Below are 18,658 nucleotides of genomic sequence, written 5' to 3'. Positions count from 1 at the left end.
GTGGTTCTTTTGTAAATAAAGCCGCTCTCCCTGACCCAAAAAAATACCGTATCTTACTCAGAAAGCTTTGTTAGCGGGGTTCGTTACACACTCAAAAGTGTTAGAGTGAGGATGTGAGTGCGTTTTATTTTGACCAGTTGGAGAACCCCTTGGCGCAGCTATATTTTTCCACTCAGTTTCTGTTTGGCTCCACATGTATCTGGTTAGACGCACAGTATGTCTTGGTATTAAAACAGTACGTCGCCACAATTGGTACCAACTCTCCTGAAACCTGCCCAAATTGCCTGCGTAGAATAACATCAAACATTCGTTCGAAAGGCATTATCAGTGTTTCTACCTCCACCGTGCGAAATACGCCCCACTCCATTCTCACTAGGATAATTGCTGCGCCTCGTATCAAATCTCCCCTGGAAATCAGTTCCTTCCCAAGGTGCTTTTCTTCACCCTTGCTCGACGCGCATCCCACCCTCTCCTGATTTCTCTTGGCTGTGTTTCTTTGCTCCGGCTTCTTGATCCGGGCCTCATTTATCACTCTCCTTGCTCCTTCACTCGCTTTCTTTGGATCTTTCCGACTCTCCTTCATCGCTCGCTCTAGTTTTGCTCTGTTTTTCTCGCCACAGAACTTCCTTTCTTCTTCTCGCATTCGTTGTTTCTTTGCAGGTCGACGTAGACGGACGACTCGCGTCTTCTGTTGGCTGTGTCTTACCCCTTTTCTCTTTGTCATTCTTCATTCACTCGTTGTTCTCTCTATTTACCAACTTATCTTGCTTTCTGCGCACGCTCATTGCATCTCACACCTTGACTGCTTGTCTCCAGCTTGCTACCGCGAGAAAACTACCCCAAGAAATAGAACCTTTTCACTGTTTTGTCATTTCACGACCGCCTCTCTCTACCAAACGCAACTAGTTCGCGCTCTCTTTACTGCTGCCAACATGAGCTTCAAGGCGTCCTTCCTTGCCTCCCTCCTTATGGTGGGGAGTGCCATCGCTGCCACATCAAAGGCTTCGTCCACGACGGTCGAGCCCATTGTCATGAAGGTCAGCCTTGCCCAGCGTGATGCTTCTCAGGGATCTCCGGAAACTTAGGAAACCTTGCTCCAACTCAGCATGTTGCTATTTGCTGCTGTGCACATGTTACTAACAACCCCTGCAGGGCACAAAGTTCTTCTACAAGAATGGCACCCAGTTTTACATCAAGGGCGTTGCCTACCAACAGGACACTGGCGCTGCCGGCACCACCACTGGCAGTACCTACATCGACCCCTTGTCTGACGAGACACTCTGCAAGCGCGACGTTCCTTTGTTACAGAAGCTCAACACCAATGTCATCCGCACATATGCCATCGACCCCACGGCCGATCACTCGGCATGCATGACTCTGCTGCAGGAGGCTGGCATTTACGTCATCTCCGATCTCAGCGAGCCTAATTTGTCCATCAACCGCGAGTCCCCGACCTGGAATACGGCGTTGTTCACGCGCTACAAGGCCGTCGTCGACGAGATGGGAAAATATGACAATGTCATCGGCTTCTTTGCGGGCAACGAAGTCACCAACAACAATACCAACACTGATGCTTCCGCCTATGTGAAGGCTGCCGTGCGCGACGTCAAGTCCTACATCAACTCCACCGCCAGCCGCTGGATGGGTGTCGGCTATGCTGCCAACGACGATGACGATATCCGCGACAACATGGCTCACTACTTCAACTGCGGTGACCAGGACCACGCCATCGACTTCTGGGGCTACAACATATACGAATGGTGCGGCGACAACACCTTCACGGGCTCCGGCTACTCCGACGTCGTTGACTTCTTCAAGAACTACTCTGTGCCCGTATTCTTCGCCGAGTATGGTTGTAACAAGCCCAAAGGCGCTGCCGGCCGTATCTGGCAGGAGACCACTGCACTATACTCGAGTGAGATGACTGACGTCATTGCCGGCGGTATCGTCTACATGTATTTCCAGGAGGACAATGACTATGGTCTTGTCAGCATTTCCAACGGCAAAGCCTCGACCATGGCCGACTATGATACATTGTCCACCGTTGTTGCCAAGGTCAGCCCCAGTTCGACAGCCATGAGCGCGTACACCCCGACCAACAGCCCTGCTGCCTGCCCAGCTATCGGCTCCAACTGGGCTGCCTCGGACATCCTGCCGCCGACCCCTAACAATGCTACTTGCGAGTGCATGTACAAGTCCTTGACCTGTGTGCCCTCTGCTAGCCTCAACTCCAGTTCTTACGGCGCCCTCTTCGGAAGCATTTGCGGTGCAGATTCTAGCGCCTGCGCCGGAATCACTGCAAACACCAGCACTGGTGTATACGGTGCCTATATCATGTGCGACGCTGGTGAGCAGCTCGCGTACGCTCTGGACACCTACTACCGGAACCAGAACTCGGCTTCGTCAGCGTGCGACTGGAATGGCCAGGCTCAGGTGGTGAAGGCCCCAGCCGCCGCGTCTTCGTGCTCGGCTCTTCTATCGTCTGCCAGCGCTTCCAACAGCTTTGCCGCCACTGCCACTGCTGGCTCTTCATCGACCTCGGGCGGCTCTTCGAGTACGAGCAAGAATGCCGCTCCTACCGCCATGCGCAATATGCTAACTCTGGGTGATTTGTCTGTTGGTCTCTACGTCCTGGTTGCCATGGCTACTGGTGCTGGCATGGTTCTGTTGTAAGCAGCGTGCATGCGTGCTTCTTCTGCGTTCATTGTTGTCCTGAACAATTTTGTTTTGCATACCTTGTCTCCACTATTTATACGTATTCGTTGTGCAACCCTGCCAAATGAGGACATTTGTCAGTCGAGGACATTTGTCAGTCTCTTTAGCCAAGGACGAGCATAGCAACGGAGTCTTCGCCGCCGATTGCACTTCACAGGATGCTCGTGAGGCACATGAAGCCAACCTCACTGCAAGCCACCGTTGAGGAAACGGCCCGACGACGGACGGGCAAGCACAAGAAAGGAGAATGACAAAAAAATTGGATAAGGGTTGGCATATGCTTTTAGTTTATTCTGTTAATGGCTCTTTTTGCATATCTCTTTTTCTCTTTATAATACATTACCACAACACCTCTGGGCTTTTTCTATACTTTTTTCTTCTTATCAGTCCTTCATTCCACATTGCCTTATTCTTTGTTAATAACTACTCGTTTGCTACTTTCGTTTGCAAAATACGTTTCATAACAAAACTGCTCATAGATGATACAAACTACGTTTGTATCTTTTGTGCGGCTTTTTGTTGTAAAGTTTACCATCCCGTCTGACAAGACTTCAGCACAGCCGCCCTTACCCGTGAGAGGAAGGTCTGTCAAACTTGGACACGTTGTGAATCAATAGTAATCAGCGGTAAGGAATTTCTCTGTCCCTCTGTCTCTCTCTCTTTGTGCATGTGTGGATGTGTGTTTCATAATAAGATGGAAGCAATCGAAATAAATTAGGCGCGTGTAGCCGGAAACCGTAACACAATATGCAGCCCATGCGCGTCGTATAAATGGACACCGCCCAGAACATTGGAAACACGACTATTCTCTACGATAAATGCCCAACTTTCAGCTGCCGATGGTGTATCCTTCATGTTAACGGTATTTGATCAACATGGAACATATGGGGAGCGACTTGCTACCAAACTATTATGCAGTTCTCAATGTTAATTACAATGCCAGTATCCATGAGTTACTCGAAGCATTTTACACCTTGGTCAATAACCCTACGACAAATAGGATTTACATCAGCATGGTCAGACAAATCCAACTTTTGTTTTCTTACAATGGGGATGAGACCTAACCATGAGTTTGACAGATCACTGATGCGTTCGATTGCCTGAGCAGCCCAGTCTACCGCGATGCCTACAATGCTTTCTACTTCCACGCGCCGTGCTGGTACTCTAAATCTCTCTGGATAGCCTATAGAAATGAACGCCGGAGGCTTCATGAGTTACAACAGCACAGGTGGGAAAAGCGAGATCAGTTCTCGTTTGTGCCGATCGAGTCCACCCAAACTTGTACCACCAAAGACACCAATACACACTTTGATGTTTACCACGGTGACAAAGATTTGCAAAGTAAGAACGAAACCGATGGGAAAACCGAAAAAGGGGACACTGGACTCAAGATGAGGTAGAAGCCGGAAAAAGCCAGGCACAGAAAGGAGTACAACAATGGAGAAAAGGAGAAAAAAATAAAAACAGAGAAGCCACCAAAAGAATCCGGTAATAATAATGAAGCAGGGATGGACGCCAAAACTACAGTCAAGAAACTGGCCGATAGCAGATGGGCCGACCCGCATATTCGTATCAAGGACCATGCCGGTCAGCCTTGAGAAGACTGGAATGTCAAAAAGTTGGCCAGGCTCGATGCGTGGTATGCGATCACCAGCAATGCGAGCCGGGAAGATGCAAAATTGCTTTCTGTACAGATTATCGCGTGAAGATGAACAATGACTGGGCAGTATATGGAACTGGGCAGTTTCTTAACCACAATCAGAATACTATCGAGACTCGTCTAAACATCCGTATCTGTTGTGGTCGTATCGCTAGCAATAAAATTACGTCCGAGAGCAGTTATACTGCGTGGGCCTCCCAAATAGTCCTACGACATTACTTGTGCGTATGGAAACAAGAAAATGACAAATGGGTATTAATGTCATAAAAACACATCCAGACCAAGCCAAATAGTAGAACCTCTCGATCCTTTACTCGCATCTCGATTATGGTTCGATAATTGCCCTCCACTCAGACGTGCTAGAGTAAGGGGGAAGCGAGGTAATCACCTATTCAAGAATAATGAAAACGATGCCATGACTTCTTCCAGCAGAATGCATGGCGTGAGCGACCATCATGGGAATGAGATGGAAATATCAGAAAACATAAATTTACCGACCATCCTTCAAGCATAGAAAACAAAGACATAGACATTTGTGCGCTTGTACCCTGTCGCTGCTTTGCAGTACTCTTGCAGTCTTGTTCAGATGCCAGAATTTTCGATTCCAAATGTTATCTCACAAGCCGTTGCTAACACATGTGAAGACACCACCAACTTGGTCGGCATTGAAAGCGTCTACAATGCTCTGGACACTGGCATATGTACCGGCAGTGAGGAAAAAAATACCTATCAAGATAATAGCCAGGTTCAAGAGAGCCATCAGAATGGCGCGAATATTGCCCTGCTTGACGAGTTCGAGACTGCCGTCGACCTTGCGCATTCGGAAGTAAGCGACACCCCAGAAAATGAATCCGAAGAAGCTGTCGAACAGCGAAGACATGAGTGACAGGACTGAAAACAATGGAATTAGTGATCATGTGTAACACTGGGTCGGAACAGCTTAGTAGCCTAGCATTGCAAATAACGTACGGTCTGAGAAAAAGGGAATGACTTCGGCAATGACGAAGGCAAAAATCCAGGTTACCACTAGCTAGTTAGCATTTACACGCAAGTGACTAGTAAATGCAATAGGTCTAGAAAAGGCCATGCAAAACACCGTTACTTACAGAGAATGCCAGTCCACACACCCCATCCAACAACAGTGTGGTCGTTTTTGTGGCGGCTGTTTTCAAAGACACGGAAGAAAACGAAGCGGGCAGACACAGACGCGTAAAGAACTCCGAGGAAAATAAGAGTGGGAATCATGAACGAGAATGCCACCTTCTTATACAGAGGTTCAAGCGAGCCGAATGCGGGGGCTGTCATGTACTGGTTTCCCACATATGCGTAAACAACAGCACCGACGATGCTGAACAGGATAACTTCAGCAATTGTACAGGCCCACAAAGCCTTGGGAAATTCGCGAGGATCCTTCATCTCAGCAATGAAGCTGGGAAGGGTGATCTGTCCAATAAACGTGTAGCTGATGTTCATGAAAGCGTTGAGCGCGGCAACGAAGGTTGTTCCAGCAACAGGAATCGCTGTCACAATGGGGTCACCACCAACAGCAGGTGTGCCATCGGCCGTTGTGAAGGATGGGCGAGGGTCGTATCCGGCAGGGTGAGCTTGAATGCCTGCGAATATGGTGGCCAGGAGCACGGAAATAAAAGTGAAAAACGCAGAGGCTGTACCAAGCTTCGAAAGCATACTAAAGGTGCGAGGGAGAGAGCACACCCAAGATATGATCAGAATGACTACACTGAAGCTGACAGTGCGGCAGGCAATGTTGTTATCCGCAGCAGTCATCGTGTTCAAGTACTTAGCACCAACGAGAACGTGCAATCCCTATCAAATAGTTAGCCACGGATACTCGTGCTATAGCAAAGTAAATAGACAGGAGGCGGGAAACCGTAATTAAAAAGGGGCGAAAGGGGAGAAGAAAAGAGAGGTAGGTCATCGGATCTTGCATCCCGCTATGTTTTTGACCCTTTATATTCCTTCATTGAACAAATTTGTCTCAAGTACAGAGCAAGGACTCGCGAGTTTGAGGTGGAAACGAACCTGAATGAACTGTAGTCGTGTAAGAGCGATAGTATTAGCATGGTGTCCCACGGAAGGCAATATCAATAATAAAAAATAATAAAATTACCCTTCAATGGGGTAACACGTACAGTGTTGTTCAGAATGAACATGAAAGCCGTGGCATACCATGCCCACTTCTTGTTCCAGAAGAGCATCTGGCCGATGTCGCAAACATCGCGAACTTCGGGGTGGCGCAGGCAAAACTCCCAGAGGACCATAGATGTATACAGCACAAATGCAGCCACAACCACAGTCAGGATCAAACCAGGAACAAGGCCCAGGACGCTGTAAGACCACGGGAAGCTCATCATGGCCAAGCAGATGTATTCGGAAAATAGAAGGGCGGCCGTCTTCTGCCAGCTGCAGGTGCGGTACTGGATAGCGCAGCCATCCTCTTGGGCAAGCTGCTTCTCCAAAATTGCTGCACTACTATCATCGCTGTCGGAGTCTAGCGAGCTGCGGGTAATATCCGGACCGATTCGAGGACCGATCTTGATGCCGCCGCCCCACCAAGATGAGACGCCCGGGGACACTGCCGGCTCTGGGTCAAAGTCGACCGGAGAATTGGCGATCTTCTCGTTTTTTAGGGACTCGGCCATCGTTGCAAATGCTGGAGACAAATGCTCGTCGTATCCGAAAGGATGTCGCGGGATAGGTGCAGATCCAAGAACGTCTATATGGTGGTAAAGAGCTGGCTGCTGGGTTAAAGCGAAAGACTTGAAACCAATGGCTCTCTCTAATACAACAAGAAAGTAACGGAATAAATTAAAGTTCTCGACGAACCGTAGGCGCGAAAAAGCAATGCAAGGTTCAGCCTGCCTAAGTTGCGCTAGAGGTCATGTATAAGAGTAGTTGCGAAGAAACGGGGTAGGGTCCGAAAGAAAGGGAGGGGATGGGGGGACAACAAGTGTGAAAGGAGAGGCTGAGAGAGAAAAAAAAAAGTGTTGTAAGAAAGAGAAACGGCGATCACAATGGACGGGGAACACGCTGCAGATAAAGATCAAAATAAATACACCGTAAGCATACAACAGAGATTTCGACCCCAGAGGAAACAAGACTTGGATGGGGCGAAAGTAATGGGACATGTCAATCTAGGACCGGGGTGTTGTCTCCATGACCCGCTAGTGTAGTTCTAGTAGGAGCGGCGAACGACCGCGTTTGCGCCTCAATTGGCTCGGCAAGCGAGCGAGATCGAACAAGGAAAGGGCCGTGGGCCCAGTACATACCAACACGCCAGCAGGTGCTGTGGATCTTTCGTGTGCGTCCATCTTGCAGGTGAAGAAAAGCGGTTACCGACCAGTGTTGATTTTGGATGAGTGCAGCGGTTAACTCGGAGCCTCAACAGTCCGTAATGCCAAACTGAAAGATTAAAAGACACACTCAACACACACACACACTCACTCACACACACACACACACAACAAAAAGTGCCAGGTCAACGGAAAAAAGGCCTAACTCTGTCGGGCTCTCGCCGCGCAGGACCTGTTTGAATGGGCACTCCAGTTTGCCCGGGTCGAATTGGGAGAATCGCCGCCCATCTAAAAAATAAAAACACGCGCCGTGTAGGCTGTACCACTCTTGAGACAAGCGGAGACCGTGCGTTGTTCGCTTTTGGGTGCCGAAGCCCCAGTCAGACCGTTGGCTGCATCTTGCCGCGAGCTGCGAATGTTCTTTCTGTGTAGGTGTCTGGTGAAACTTTTAAAAAAAAAACCGCGAAATATGTGACAAATTGGTGACAGGCCAGTCTAGCTTGAAGGCGAGTGAGACTTGAGACTCAACTGTAGTCGCATCGGCAGCTCCGAGATTAATGTGATGACGACTGAACGTGTCCTCCGTCGCAGTGGGGGTCTGTTCATCGCGCGGGCGGGGTGGATTGGGAGGGCAGCGGGGACCGGGAGGTTCAGTTGTAGATGATCCTTCCCCCAACTTGACTACTGTACTCCATAGTACGAATGTACTGTTATCTAACATTGAAAACACTTCATCATAACTGAACTACTACAGTCCTCAGTACTAAGCGCGAGCCAAACGTTACGCAAGAGCTTGAAGCAGGGGACTAGCTACACCATAGACTTCCAGTAGAAGAACCAATTTGAACAAAACCAGACATACGAATCACCAAAAGATCAAACCCTGGGTCTCTGGTTTGTAAACATCCGACATTATATTGTTGCTTTGTTACATAAAGGTACAAAGTCATGCCAGTGCTGTGTATTGTTTGTAAAAATAAGCGGTCATTCGAAGGCCCAAAGGACGGCCTTGTCCACAGGATGACGTCAAATAGGGAACAACATACGGTGTCGAACGGAGTACTATCTGTCCGCCTCAAGATCGTGCAACAAGCGTGGCCTAGCGCGGCCTTAACAAGTAAGGCCCTTCATTCGCCTTCGGCCGAGGAGTGTTTGGCGGGGGTGAGCAACTGACCGCTCTGACAGACTACATGTACGATTTGATTGAAAAATGCACCAAAAAATCATTTCAACTTCTCGGGACCACGGAGTAATACGACGTACGGAGAAATTTACGCAGCTCGAAGTAATACAAAACATACAAGGAGCGCAAAATGCGCTGACTGTGAGAAGGCCAAAACGTCTTACAGGGGTAGTATTGCGCAATAGCAAGTTTTTTTGTGGTTCGTTTCGTTACAGTGGGGGTGCTTTTGATGGGAAATCTTGGCGGTTCTCAACCACTGAAACTACGTCTTTGTTGCATCGTTTTGCGTCCTCTGTGTCGTATGGAATACATAATGAAAGAACTGACATGTCTCACGTAGTGTTGGTTTTAACTGGGGGTGGGGGTGACGATTGAATACTGAACAAAACATAAGCAAAAGGGCCAACAAAGCAATTGAGAGCCCAACCTAAAGCAGCCTGTCTCACCTGTTCTCTTCTGAGTAAAAAGAAAAAAAAAAGAAAAGGAAAGAGAAACTACGCCCCAATCTGGCTCGAAAGCTACCCCGAAAGTCCATCACCGCAAGTCGCACAGAATACAACGTATCAAAATTTCGCGGCTGACTATTTGTTTTGATCCACCTCTCGTCCTCTACGAATACTACCAGAAAGGTTGTTTTATGGTATCGCCATGCGTCGATGATCCGTACCCCCGTGTAATGGTTTTATCTCACATAGCTGAATACGTGCGTGGCATATTTGGCAAGAGCTTTTATATACGGAGTACTCCCATACACTATTCTTCATTTCTTCAGTTGACATCCCAAACCAGCAGCTTAGCAAAACTCCAGTATCTACACTGCGAAGTGATTTCATTCGTAACAGCTTTACTCTGTATCTTGTCGTTGAAAACGTATATCACGAATGCGATGCGCTTTAGAGCAACATCATTTTGTGTGTGGCCTGCGAAGCATGAGGTTTGGACTACGTTATACATAAACTGGATCGACTATCTAATTAGCCTACACCGGCGCCCAATAGGAGTTCAAATAAAGATTATATGAGAGGTGGCGGCCTATGTATCATTTTACACAGGTACATAATGGTTTCTGTTTGCTCTTGTCGCATTTCTCGTTATCACTTATGTTGTTTTTGAAAGGCCTGAATTACAATATTTGCAAATATATGTGGACCAATAAGAAGCGGTTGTAAAAAATTATGTAATCCTTTTCTTGTTCGCACCACCACACGTTGTCACAACGTACCAACCCCGCTGTTTTTGTTTATTTCTATGCATTCTTGATGGTGGCAAACAATTGCCAATTATTTCGAAAACCAACGAGAGCGACCAAAAGGCTAATTAAATAAGAAAACGTTTCGCACTAAAATGTCGGCTTCTATTTCTTGTCTTCTCGTTCTGACAAAGTGGTAAACAAAGACGCTGTCCTTAATTTTAGTGGTATGTTTGTGATGACAACGACTGTCCAAACAGCGTTGCATGTCTAGGCTACTGCCTCACTGCCTAGAAGAGCTTGCCATGTGCGCCGCCTCGCATTTTACGCATCGACAACTTGTCTGTTGCAGAGGCATGCACCGGTACTCAAATCTTTCGTTTGCGCACCACCCACTCAGCGATTGCTCCGAGCCCTGTCCCATATGCCGTTCATCGCCAACACGCCAGAATCGCTCGTCGCGCGCTCCGACTCTAGAAACCCGTCAACGACATGTCGTGGTATCACATCAAGCGGCCGCACCTGTCGTCGCCGTATTTCGCCCTCGGGTCTGGATCAGAAGGCAGTCGGTGGAAATCGGCACTTTGGCAGTAGACTCCGCGTAGACGACCCCCGCGATGAACGACTCTATTGCTGGCAGCACAAGGAACAGGCGAGCATGTCAGCTCGCTCGAGCCCAGGCCCACAGACATCACCCTCCCCCATCCTCGAAGAACGCACGAGCTTGGATACGCTCGCCGACAGGCTGAATCTTCTTAGCATGACGGATGGCTACGGCGGCAAACGAACGACAGGTGGCGCAGGTGTGCGACCCTCTACGTCGCTCAAATCGCCAGGGGCACGAACCCAGCGGCCACGGTCCAAGACGTCAAGGACAGCCTTCTTTTGTTTCTGCTTCGAGATCCCGTCCGACGAAGCTTCCTTACCATCACCTCGCCCACGTCCACAGCCGGCCCAGTTGTCTGGCATTTCCTCGTCGTCGGGATCTGCCCATGTGGCCCACGCGCGTGGCAAGGGCAAACAGACAGTTGAGCAAACATATCGGGACCGGACATCGCCCAGAAGTCACCACCACCAGCCAGGATCTCGAAAACCCTCGACTGCGTCACGAACAGCGCAATATCTAGCCTTGGTCCCAAAGACGGTGTCACCACAGACCGCATCTAGCCTGATGGCCGAATTGGCCAAGCCCTTCTCTCAGGTCGATGAACCGGGATATATTTACATGTTTTGGCTCACGCCCGAGTCGCTGCAGGTCGCTCCGCCGACCGAGGCCGCCCGCTCTCTTCTATTACCTCCAACTCGCCCCGACGGCGGCGACTGGCGGCGTGCCAGCGACATCGTTGCATCCTTTGCCGCAGGCGGTGTGTCTGGAAACAACGGCGGTGGTATAGACAGAGGGGATTCGAGATCCGAACGCAGAAGCAATGCCGACGGAGAAAGTGTGACGAAGGTCATGAACCGGAGCACCGAGAAGAATAGTGCCTTACTTCTCAAAATTGGCCGGGCCAATAATGTTCAACGCCGTCTCAACGAGTGGACGCGGCAATGTGGCTACAAACTGTCGCTTATAAGATTCTATCCTTACATTCCGTCTACCTTGCGCAGCCTTGGGATGTCCAGCGAGGTTGTGCCGCGGAAGATACCGCACAGCCACAAAGTCGAGCGCCTTATTCATTTAGAACTTGCTGGGCTTGGACTACGGGTTGCGGATGGTGATAGGTGCGGAGTTTGTGGGAGGGAACACCGAGAGTGGTTTCGGGTGGAAGCGTCACGGAAGGCCATCGCGGACGTAGATAGTATCATCCGGCGCTGGGTTCACTGGGACGAAGGTCGCCCGTGACGGGCGGGGTATAGTACCCATCTTAAGATGTACGAGAAAATTTGTAGTACAGCTGGTATATGTGGGTTCGAGCTTTTGAGGATGTTGCCTTGTGGCCCGAGAAGGACTACATACACTGTCAAGTGAGGTTCATGGAACAAGTTTGCGTTTTGTGCTATCTTTTAACACCTTTACTGTTGAATATCAAAGTATGCGGGTACCATTCGGCTGCATCTTATCCTATGGACCCATGTCAAGCTAACTGATATTCCTCTTTTTCGAACGACACCACACAGTATTGCGCACTCTGCAATGGACCCAGAACGCAGCCATGGAAGGAAGCAGTTGGAAGTGGTGAAATATGAAAGTAGACCACCTTTCACGCCCCTGCCATCATAGACGCGGCAGCAAGGACCTCGATGCGGCCAGCATATAGCTTCATAGCATGGCACAGAGGATCGCCCCATACCACACTACGCAGCTGTTCATCCGACGTAAACTGTGCGACAACACCTTGCCCCAACCTTTCCTGCACGGTGTCCTTCCCACTGGGCCTCCACCGCGGGTTCCCAGATCGCAGAACAACCATGCGGCCAGCATTGCTTAATGTCGAAGGTGGGGCCTTCCAGAATGCTTTCAGCCGAGCGGGCCCGTAGCCACCATCACCGCCGTGCCTTCCGTGGCTGTCGTGACAATGATTTGTCGAATGCGTGTCAGATGCTGACAGTCGAGGGTCTGGTATGGATGCAGAGAACAGTTCGATTAAGCTCTTTACATACCCCCTATCGGCTCGGACGACGGGGTCACCTTCATTAACAAAACTGAAAAATAAGCTCTTAGCGAGTTCTTGTCTTCCTGGTTTTTGTAATGGATGGAGCGAGACCAACGGTGCACCAAAAGTGATGCAGTGGATTCGGCGAAAGCAGCCTGTGAGTAAGTTAAGCTCAGATGCCGCATATGTCGAAGATGCCACCATATGTGCATAGAGTAGTGAGGCCACAGCACCCCCAGCTGAATGGCCCGTCATGAGCAGAGAGTAGGAGGTACGGCTAGGGTCCTCTTCCAGAAGTCGACGGAGCCGTGCAGCAACTGGACGGATCATCTTCCGAGCCACTGAAAGGAACCCGGCATGGCAAAGATTCCCCGGGTCGTCCAGAAACCCGGCCGGGGATGCCGGTGCCATGTTCAAGTTGACAGCCCAGTCCATGAAGTCAGATGTACCGCGAATGGCGAACACAATTATGTTCGCATCGTCCATCGGGACAGACTTGATGACCATGGCCTTTGTACCAGATCGCCAGTCAGCGCCAATATGAGCAGACCGCTCAAAGCCCTGCGGCCGTAAATAAGCACGGTCGGAGTATTTTGCTGCCATGCTTAGCAGCTGATATGAAGCAAGATATCTAAAGAGTGTTGTTAGTTGGTCCATATCAAAATGATACAAAAAAAATCAATAAAAAGGGAATGGGGGGAGGAGAGAGAGAAGGTAGAAATGAAAAGGCGGCGAGGGGAGTTTTACAGCTTCATGGGTGGCAAATTCAAAGGCAGCGTTAAGTTTGCATAATAATCTACCTTGGCAAAGTAGCTTCTAGATATCAATAAAGCGATTGGGCCAGCAGTCGAGCCCTCGGAATGGCTGCAAGGCCCCTCTCGATGAGATGCACCTCGCAAAACTTCCAGTGTGGCTGCTGACGCGTCGAGTGTACAGTAGCTGGTTTCAAATCCTTCATAATCGTTACGGTCGATGGCGGTTATAAGGAAGCCAAATGTAGAAGATAGATGATTAGACAGAGCAGGGCCTTGATCCAGGAAAGATGTCTGGTAAGTATGACACGGGCCATACTTATCATCATAAAAGTGAGGTACGTTCATTGGCAGCAAGTCCGTGGCCAGGTTCATGACTGATTCAAGACGAACTTTCCCTGCTTGTTGCCAGGCACCAGCGAACAGACGCGCCGCTCCTGGACCGATGTCTGCAGCACCAGATGTCGAAATTGGCACCATACAAGAGTGGTGGTTGACCACAACAGGGTTCGGTCGAGGATACTGCCAGGGCGTTTTTGGAACAGAGGGTACGAATGGAGCTGGTGAAGGCTCTACGCCGACGCCGTAGCCGGTGATCCCTTGTGTGGGAACAACACGTTCGGTTCGCCGGGCAGTCATCGTTCCAAGAGGCCGCAAGGGGGAATCCGGGAGGTGAGAATGAAAACGGAGTTCAGTCGCGTCGTTCAACGCCGCACATCTCATCGAGATACGACAGGACGGCGAAGGAAATGAGAAAGGAGTCGATAGAAACAGCGCGGTCGGCACAAAAGTGTCAAGGCAGGGTCTATTTGCTGAATAGCAAGACAGCAGGGGTCGTAACGTGGTATCTAGCTTGAATATTTACAGAGGTTTCCGAGGTAAGTAACAGGCTAGTTAAAGAGGCAAAAGTACGATGTATTGTACTGCCATGGCCAAGTCTATAAAGCCCGCTCTGTTGCTGCGTCTCTTTAGTAGTTTCCGGGTTCTGGGAAACGACACGTCTTTGTGAAGATACACGCTCTGGTGCTGTCTACCTGCACTGGTTCTTGGGGCAGCCGGTCACAGCTTTGTACGAGATGATTTAGGCTGCGGCGTATGATTGGCCAGGCGCCCACCACTAAGAATCCTAGATGTGATAACCGCAGACGGTGTGCATTAGTTGCAGAAGGAGGCTGGGAAACAGTGCTCTGTGGTTGGACAAGCTCACAGGCAGACAAGGTTTTATCTCGCCTGGCCCGTACCAAATAAGGAGTCTTCTGCACATATTTGCATATCTCCGCATCCAGGCTGACTATGTTGCAATATTTGCTGCGCTCCGTACGAACCGACGGTGATTGCGGCCAGATCACATCATAGAAGCCCCTATGTTTTGCCTACAAGCTTTGCTAAACTCGCCGAAACACCTTTTCCTAGCCAGAGAGTACGTCGTCTTGACTACCTCGCCGTCATTGAGCCATATGTGGCTTACGTAGGATATCCGGCGAATGACGTTGTTTGCTGTCTCGGTACAGAGTATTCCCGGTGTGTGTTTGCTTGGAGTCAGTCGGAGTCAGTCGAAATACGTTGCAGACGTTACGACCCACCCCAGCGACTTCGCCTTTATTGGACCAAAGCCACTTTTTGCCAGCCAGATCTGCAACGCCAAACGTCCCAACTGATAGGGAAAAGTTCATTCATGTGACAAATACGACGTATAGCTTAACCGTTCTCGGCGAAAAATAGGGAGGGGCGGAGACAAGCCAAGCAAACGCGAGTTTGACAGCGTCGCGAACACTGAGGCAGGCTCACTTATACTCTCCATCATCGCTCGCTTCCCTATATCATGTCCTATCGACACCCTCGCCTACACTACTGCGTTTATTCGAGATGACCTGACTATCGCCATGGATTTTGTATGTTGGTTGAAACCTCTTGCCAACTGATTTGACTGCGCGAGAATGAATGACCTGATGATGCATCATCAGTCCGAGCTGACAACGGCATTCCAAACAGTGGTCACGACTCCTTAGCCACACGCCCCTGTCGGCTGGCCCGTCGAGAAAGGACGTCGTCAAAGACCCCCTACGACGACGGCATCGATTCGAGAAAGAATACGGGCAACTCTTGGTAGGCACATTTCGTTTCTACTGGTCACGAGCGTCTTCACTATACAGTGCCCAATTGAACTGGGCATCTCGTGTTGTTTTCTTCGGCTGATTTCAGTGTTTCCACCCATCTAGCAAACGTGGCGCAACTCATCCAACCTTGTACATGATATTGGTGCTGCGGACACCATTGAGCTGCGCATTCAGGAACTGACCGACATCCTCATCGACGAGTCCCGCCGGCCGCTTCCACACACCTGTCTAGGCTTTGCCTCGGAAAAGCAGATATATGTTCCTATCGGCAAGATTGCTGCTACATCTTACAACCTGAATATCATCAAAGAGGCCGTATATTTCTTCGGCACGTTGATCGAGAGCGAGGACGATGCTTTTGTTGAATCAGAGACTTTCGCATCCAACCTCACCAACTTATTCGTCCGTATCACTGGCGCAAACAGCATCCGCCTGGACGTCGAGACTGAGACCAAGGTCGTGGAGCTTGCATTCAACATCACAACAAAGTTCAGACTTCGTCCGGAGATTCTTCCTGCATGGTTCAAGGCCCAACAATTATTAGACGACCATGATGGCGACAGAGAAAAGGGGTCTGGGGACCACGAACGTTTCAAGGGGAAAACGCAGCGGAAGGACTTCCCCCTGTTCTATGTCCTGATGGACTACATCCACTCCGAGGGCAAGATTGGTGACTTTGCTCGTACAGGTCTGCTCTATATCATCGAGTCTGCATCGGCCGTGTCTTCTGCTCTTCTTGAACAGTGGATTGTCGAGAGCGATCTTAGCACACTTATGGCTACTGGGCTCGGTGCCCTTTACAGCCAGCTAAGCCGCAAACTCGTTATTGACCACCCGGTCAACAACCTCCCTCCGGTTCTTGCGCTGTCGGATTACGAACATCCGCGGCCTGCATTTGAGGCTGTCAGTTCTTGCTCTCCAGAATTCCAGGTCCAACTGGACACGTTTCTGTCACATCTGCTCTTCTGGCAGGATGTCCTAAACCATTGCCGCTCTGTCGAAGTGAGATCTACGCTGCTTGAGCACTTTCAGGTCATTTTCCTTCAACAACTCCTGTATGTCGTCCCTCTTCAATGGTGGCGTCGGCCCTCGGTCTTGGAGGCTGACACGTTTAAAAAGATATCCTTCTCTTCTCGAATCCTCTGACATTGACGGCGGGTCGTCTGTGGCTGTCCTGACGTATTTGCGCCGAATAATAGAGTCTCTCGATCACCCTGACATGATCAATCTGATTCTTCATTACCTCCTAGCCCTTCCAGATCCGACCACTACGGAGCCAGCAATGGTGAAAAGCGCCGTCAGTGCTGCCCGCAAACGCAAGTCCATGGATCTAGCTACAATGATGGCAGAAAGGGTCGAAATTGCCGCTACACCGATCCTGTTCAACTTGGTGGACCTGATTCTGGCCTGCCTGAAGTCACACAACCAGCAAACCATATGTGTCACGCTCCAACTCGTTTCGACCATTCTTCGCCGCCACCATCGCTACGCTGTAATGACACTAATCCGTACCGTGCCCATCTCGGGAGCCGGTTCGCGCCGCACGATTGGCGCTCATCAACAGGACGTTGAGTTCTTTATGTCCATCGCAGGCATTGTCGGGGGTCAAGACGATTTTAACGAGGTGTACGACAGCATCCTTAGAGATATGCTTGTGCGGCTTGAAGGACACTCGTGTTCCCTTAAGATCATCGCCCCGAGGGTGTCGACAAACAATCATGCTCTCCCATCCATCCCTGACAGCCTACCTGGTGCGCCCCGCGATGTTTGTGCTCATACAATCCGCCCAAGCGATCCACTTCTGGCAGCTATGGTTGATCGTTTACGTACTTTTTTTGTTAACTCTGTTGATGCAAACCTTTTTGCAACAGAGGCCATTCTCGACTTGTGTACATGCGGATTTGTCTCGCTAGAGGGCTGGATGATTCGGCATCCCGATGGCTATGTCTATGATGAAGTTGTTCGCCCTCCGTTAGATGCCAAGAGAGTTGTCAAGGGCGGGGATGGGGCCGTAACCGAGGCTCATCGGGCGACCTATTTGATGGACAATTGTCGACGGCGACCAAAGTGGAATAATCTTCCACGGCTGTTGACAGTGCTACAGACACTAGCCAACCAGGTGTCAGCGTATCGCCTGTCAATACCTCGCTTCGACGACTTGTTGCAACAACGTCGTGAAGCCTTTCAGACGGCAGACTCCAGTATACCAATGCCTCTTCTCCGGAACAAAGGCACCTTTGGCAACGGATCCAATAGCTTGGGCCCAAATACTCCGGTTGTGGATGATACGAGAAGCGATTTTTCCACACGACCCTCTGTATTCGAAAGCTTTGCACAACGGTTGTTATCAGAGCTTGGTACTCCAAGCCGGTCAAGCAGCCCTCGGGGGCGAAGTGATACTAGTCGCGGTGCCTTCTCTCCAGTCACAGGTGCACATATCGAAGACGGCAATGGTGGTGGAGGCATAACATCTGTGAGCAATTCCCACCCCGGTCCCATGCAAGGTGGTTACGGTATATCTACGCCCATATCCACCAAGCCTACACCGGTGGCACCGAAAGAGTTTCCACTGATTCCGGGAATTAAGATGCTGTCCAAGGACTGGGCTGGCGAAGCACGCTCGGTCTCGCCAGGTAGCTATGGCGCTGACACAAACTCTTGGGGCGGGCAGGGTAGGCAAGACACCTTAGTCGCGAGCCAGATGGCTGCCTTCCAAGCTGTGGATTCCAAAATCCTAGAACGCCGAGTCGGGATTCCAGAGTCACAAGGTGACTCTTCACCAATTCCACTTCGCTTCAATAAATGGGCTCCGCCACCCGATGTGGCCGCTGACCAGGGGTGCCTGCAGCATGAAAAACCACAGGGAGTTAAACATATGGCCGATGCAATGGACGGCAACACGAAGTCTGGAGATGAGGATACTGCACCTCTTGAAGAAAAAACGGTTACGGTTTCCCATATCTTGACAAACACGGTCATCTTACAGTCATTTTTATTCGAAATCGCCGCCTTGTTGCAGGCGAGAGCTGGCCTCTTCGATGAAGTGAGGTTCGTGTGACCTAATGCTTACTCCCATCGCCAATGTGGCCTTTCTTTTGAACTTCCTCTCGATTTCATTATTTCATACCTGCCTTACA

The 18,658-nt window shown here is 50.0% G+C and overlaps 6 protein-coding genes across 6 annotated transcripts; 3 read left to right on the top strand and 3 right to left on the bottom strand.

The window, feature by feature from the left end:
• Positions 1 to 932: 932 nt before the first annotated feature.
• On the top strand, positions 933 to 2,673 carry SPSK_07340 (1,3-beta-glucanosyltransferase GAS1; the record flags this gene model as incomplete). Its single annotated transcript, XM_016734004.1, has 2 exons — positions 933 to 1,037; positions 1,153 to 2,673. 2 exons carry the CDS (start codon positions 933 to 935, stop codon positions 2,671 to 2,673), a joined length of 1,626 nt encoding a protein of 541 aa, XP_016590315.1.
• A 2,318-nt stretch (positions 2,674 to 4,991) lies between these two features.
• On the bottom strand, positions 4,992 to 6,160 carry SPSK_07658 (uncharacterized protein; the record flags this gene model as incomplete). The annotated part of the gene is made up of 3 exons (XM_016734316.1): positions 4,992 to 5,266; positions 5,345 to 5,401; positions 5,482 to 6,160. 3 exons carry the CDS (start codon positions 6,158 to 6,160, stop codon positions 4,992 to 4,994), a joined length of 1,011 nt encoding a protein of 336 aa, XP_016590314.1.
• Positions 6,161 to 6,343: 183 nt separating this feature from the next.
• On the bottom strand, positions 6,344 to 7,035 carry SPSK_07962 (uncharacterized protein; the record flags this gene model as incomplete). The annotated part of the gene is made up of 2 exons (XM_016734614.1): positions 6,344 to 6,424; positions 6,526 to 7,035. 2 exons carry the CDS (start codon positions 7,033 to 7,035, stop codon positions 6,344 to 6,346), a joined length of 591 nt encoding a protein of 196 aa, XP_016590313.1.
• Positions 7,036 to 10,482: 3,447 nt separating this feature from the next.
• SPSK_07511 (uncharacterized protein) lies at positions 10,483 to 11,901 on the top strand (the record flags this gene model as incomplete). Its single annotated transcript, XM_016734173.1, has 1 exon — positions 10,483 to 11,901. One exon carries the CDS (start codon positions 10,483 to 10,485, stop codon positions 11,899 to 11,901), a length of 1,419 nt encoding a protein of 472 aa, XP_016590312.1.
• A 358-nt stretch (positions 11,902 to 12,259) lies between these two features.
• Positions 12,260 to 13,255, bottom strand: SPSK_07765 (uncharacterized protein; the record flags this gene model as incomplete). Its single annotated transcript, XM_016734421.1, has 2 exons — positions 12,260 to 12,563; positions 12,660 to 13,255. 2 exons carry the CDS (start codon positions 13,253 to 13,255, stop codon positions 12,260 to 12,262), a joined length of 900 nt encoding a protein of 299 aa, XP_016590311.1.
• Positions 13,256 to 15,287: 2,032 nt separating this feature from the next.
• SPSK_10750 (uncharacterized protein) lies at positions 15,288 to 18,579 on the top strand (the record flags this gene model as incomplete). The annotated part of the gene is made up of 4 exons (XM_016737042.1): positions 15,288 to 15,296; positions 15,397 to 15,510; positions 15,624 to 16,576; positions 16,641 to 18,579. 4 exons carry the CDS (start codon positions 15,288 to 15,290, stop codon positions 18,577 to 18,579), a joined length of 3,015 nt encoding a protein of 1,004 aa, XP_016590310.1.
• Between the last annotated feature and the right edge of the window lie 79 nt (positions 18,580 to 18,658).

The sequence above is a fragment of the Sporothrix schenckii genome (assembly GCF_000961545.1).
Source record: "Sporothrix schenckii 1099-18 chromosome Unknown Cont41, whole genome shotgun sequence".
In the NCBI taxonomy this organism is placed as follows: Eukaryota; Fungi; Ascomycota; class Sordariomycetes; order Ophiostomatales; family Ophiostomataceae; genus Sporothrix; species Sporothrix schenckii.
This window is presented reverse-complemented; position numbering and strand designations above follow the sequence as displayed.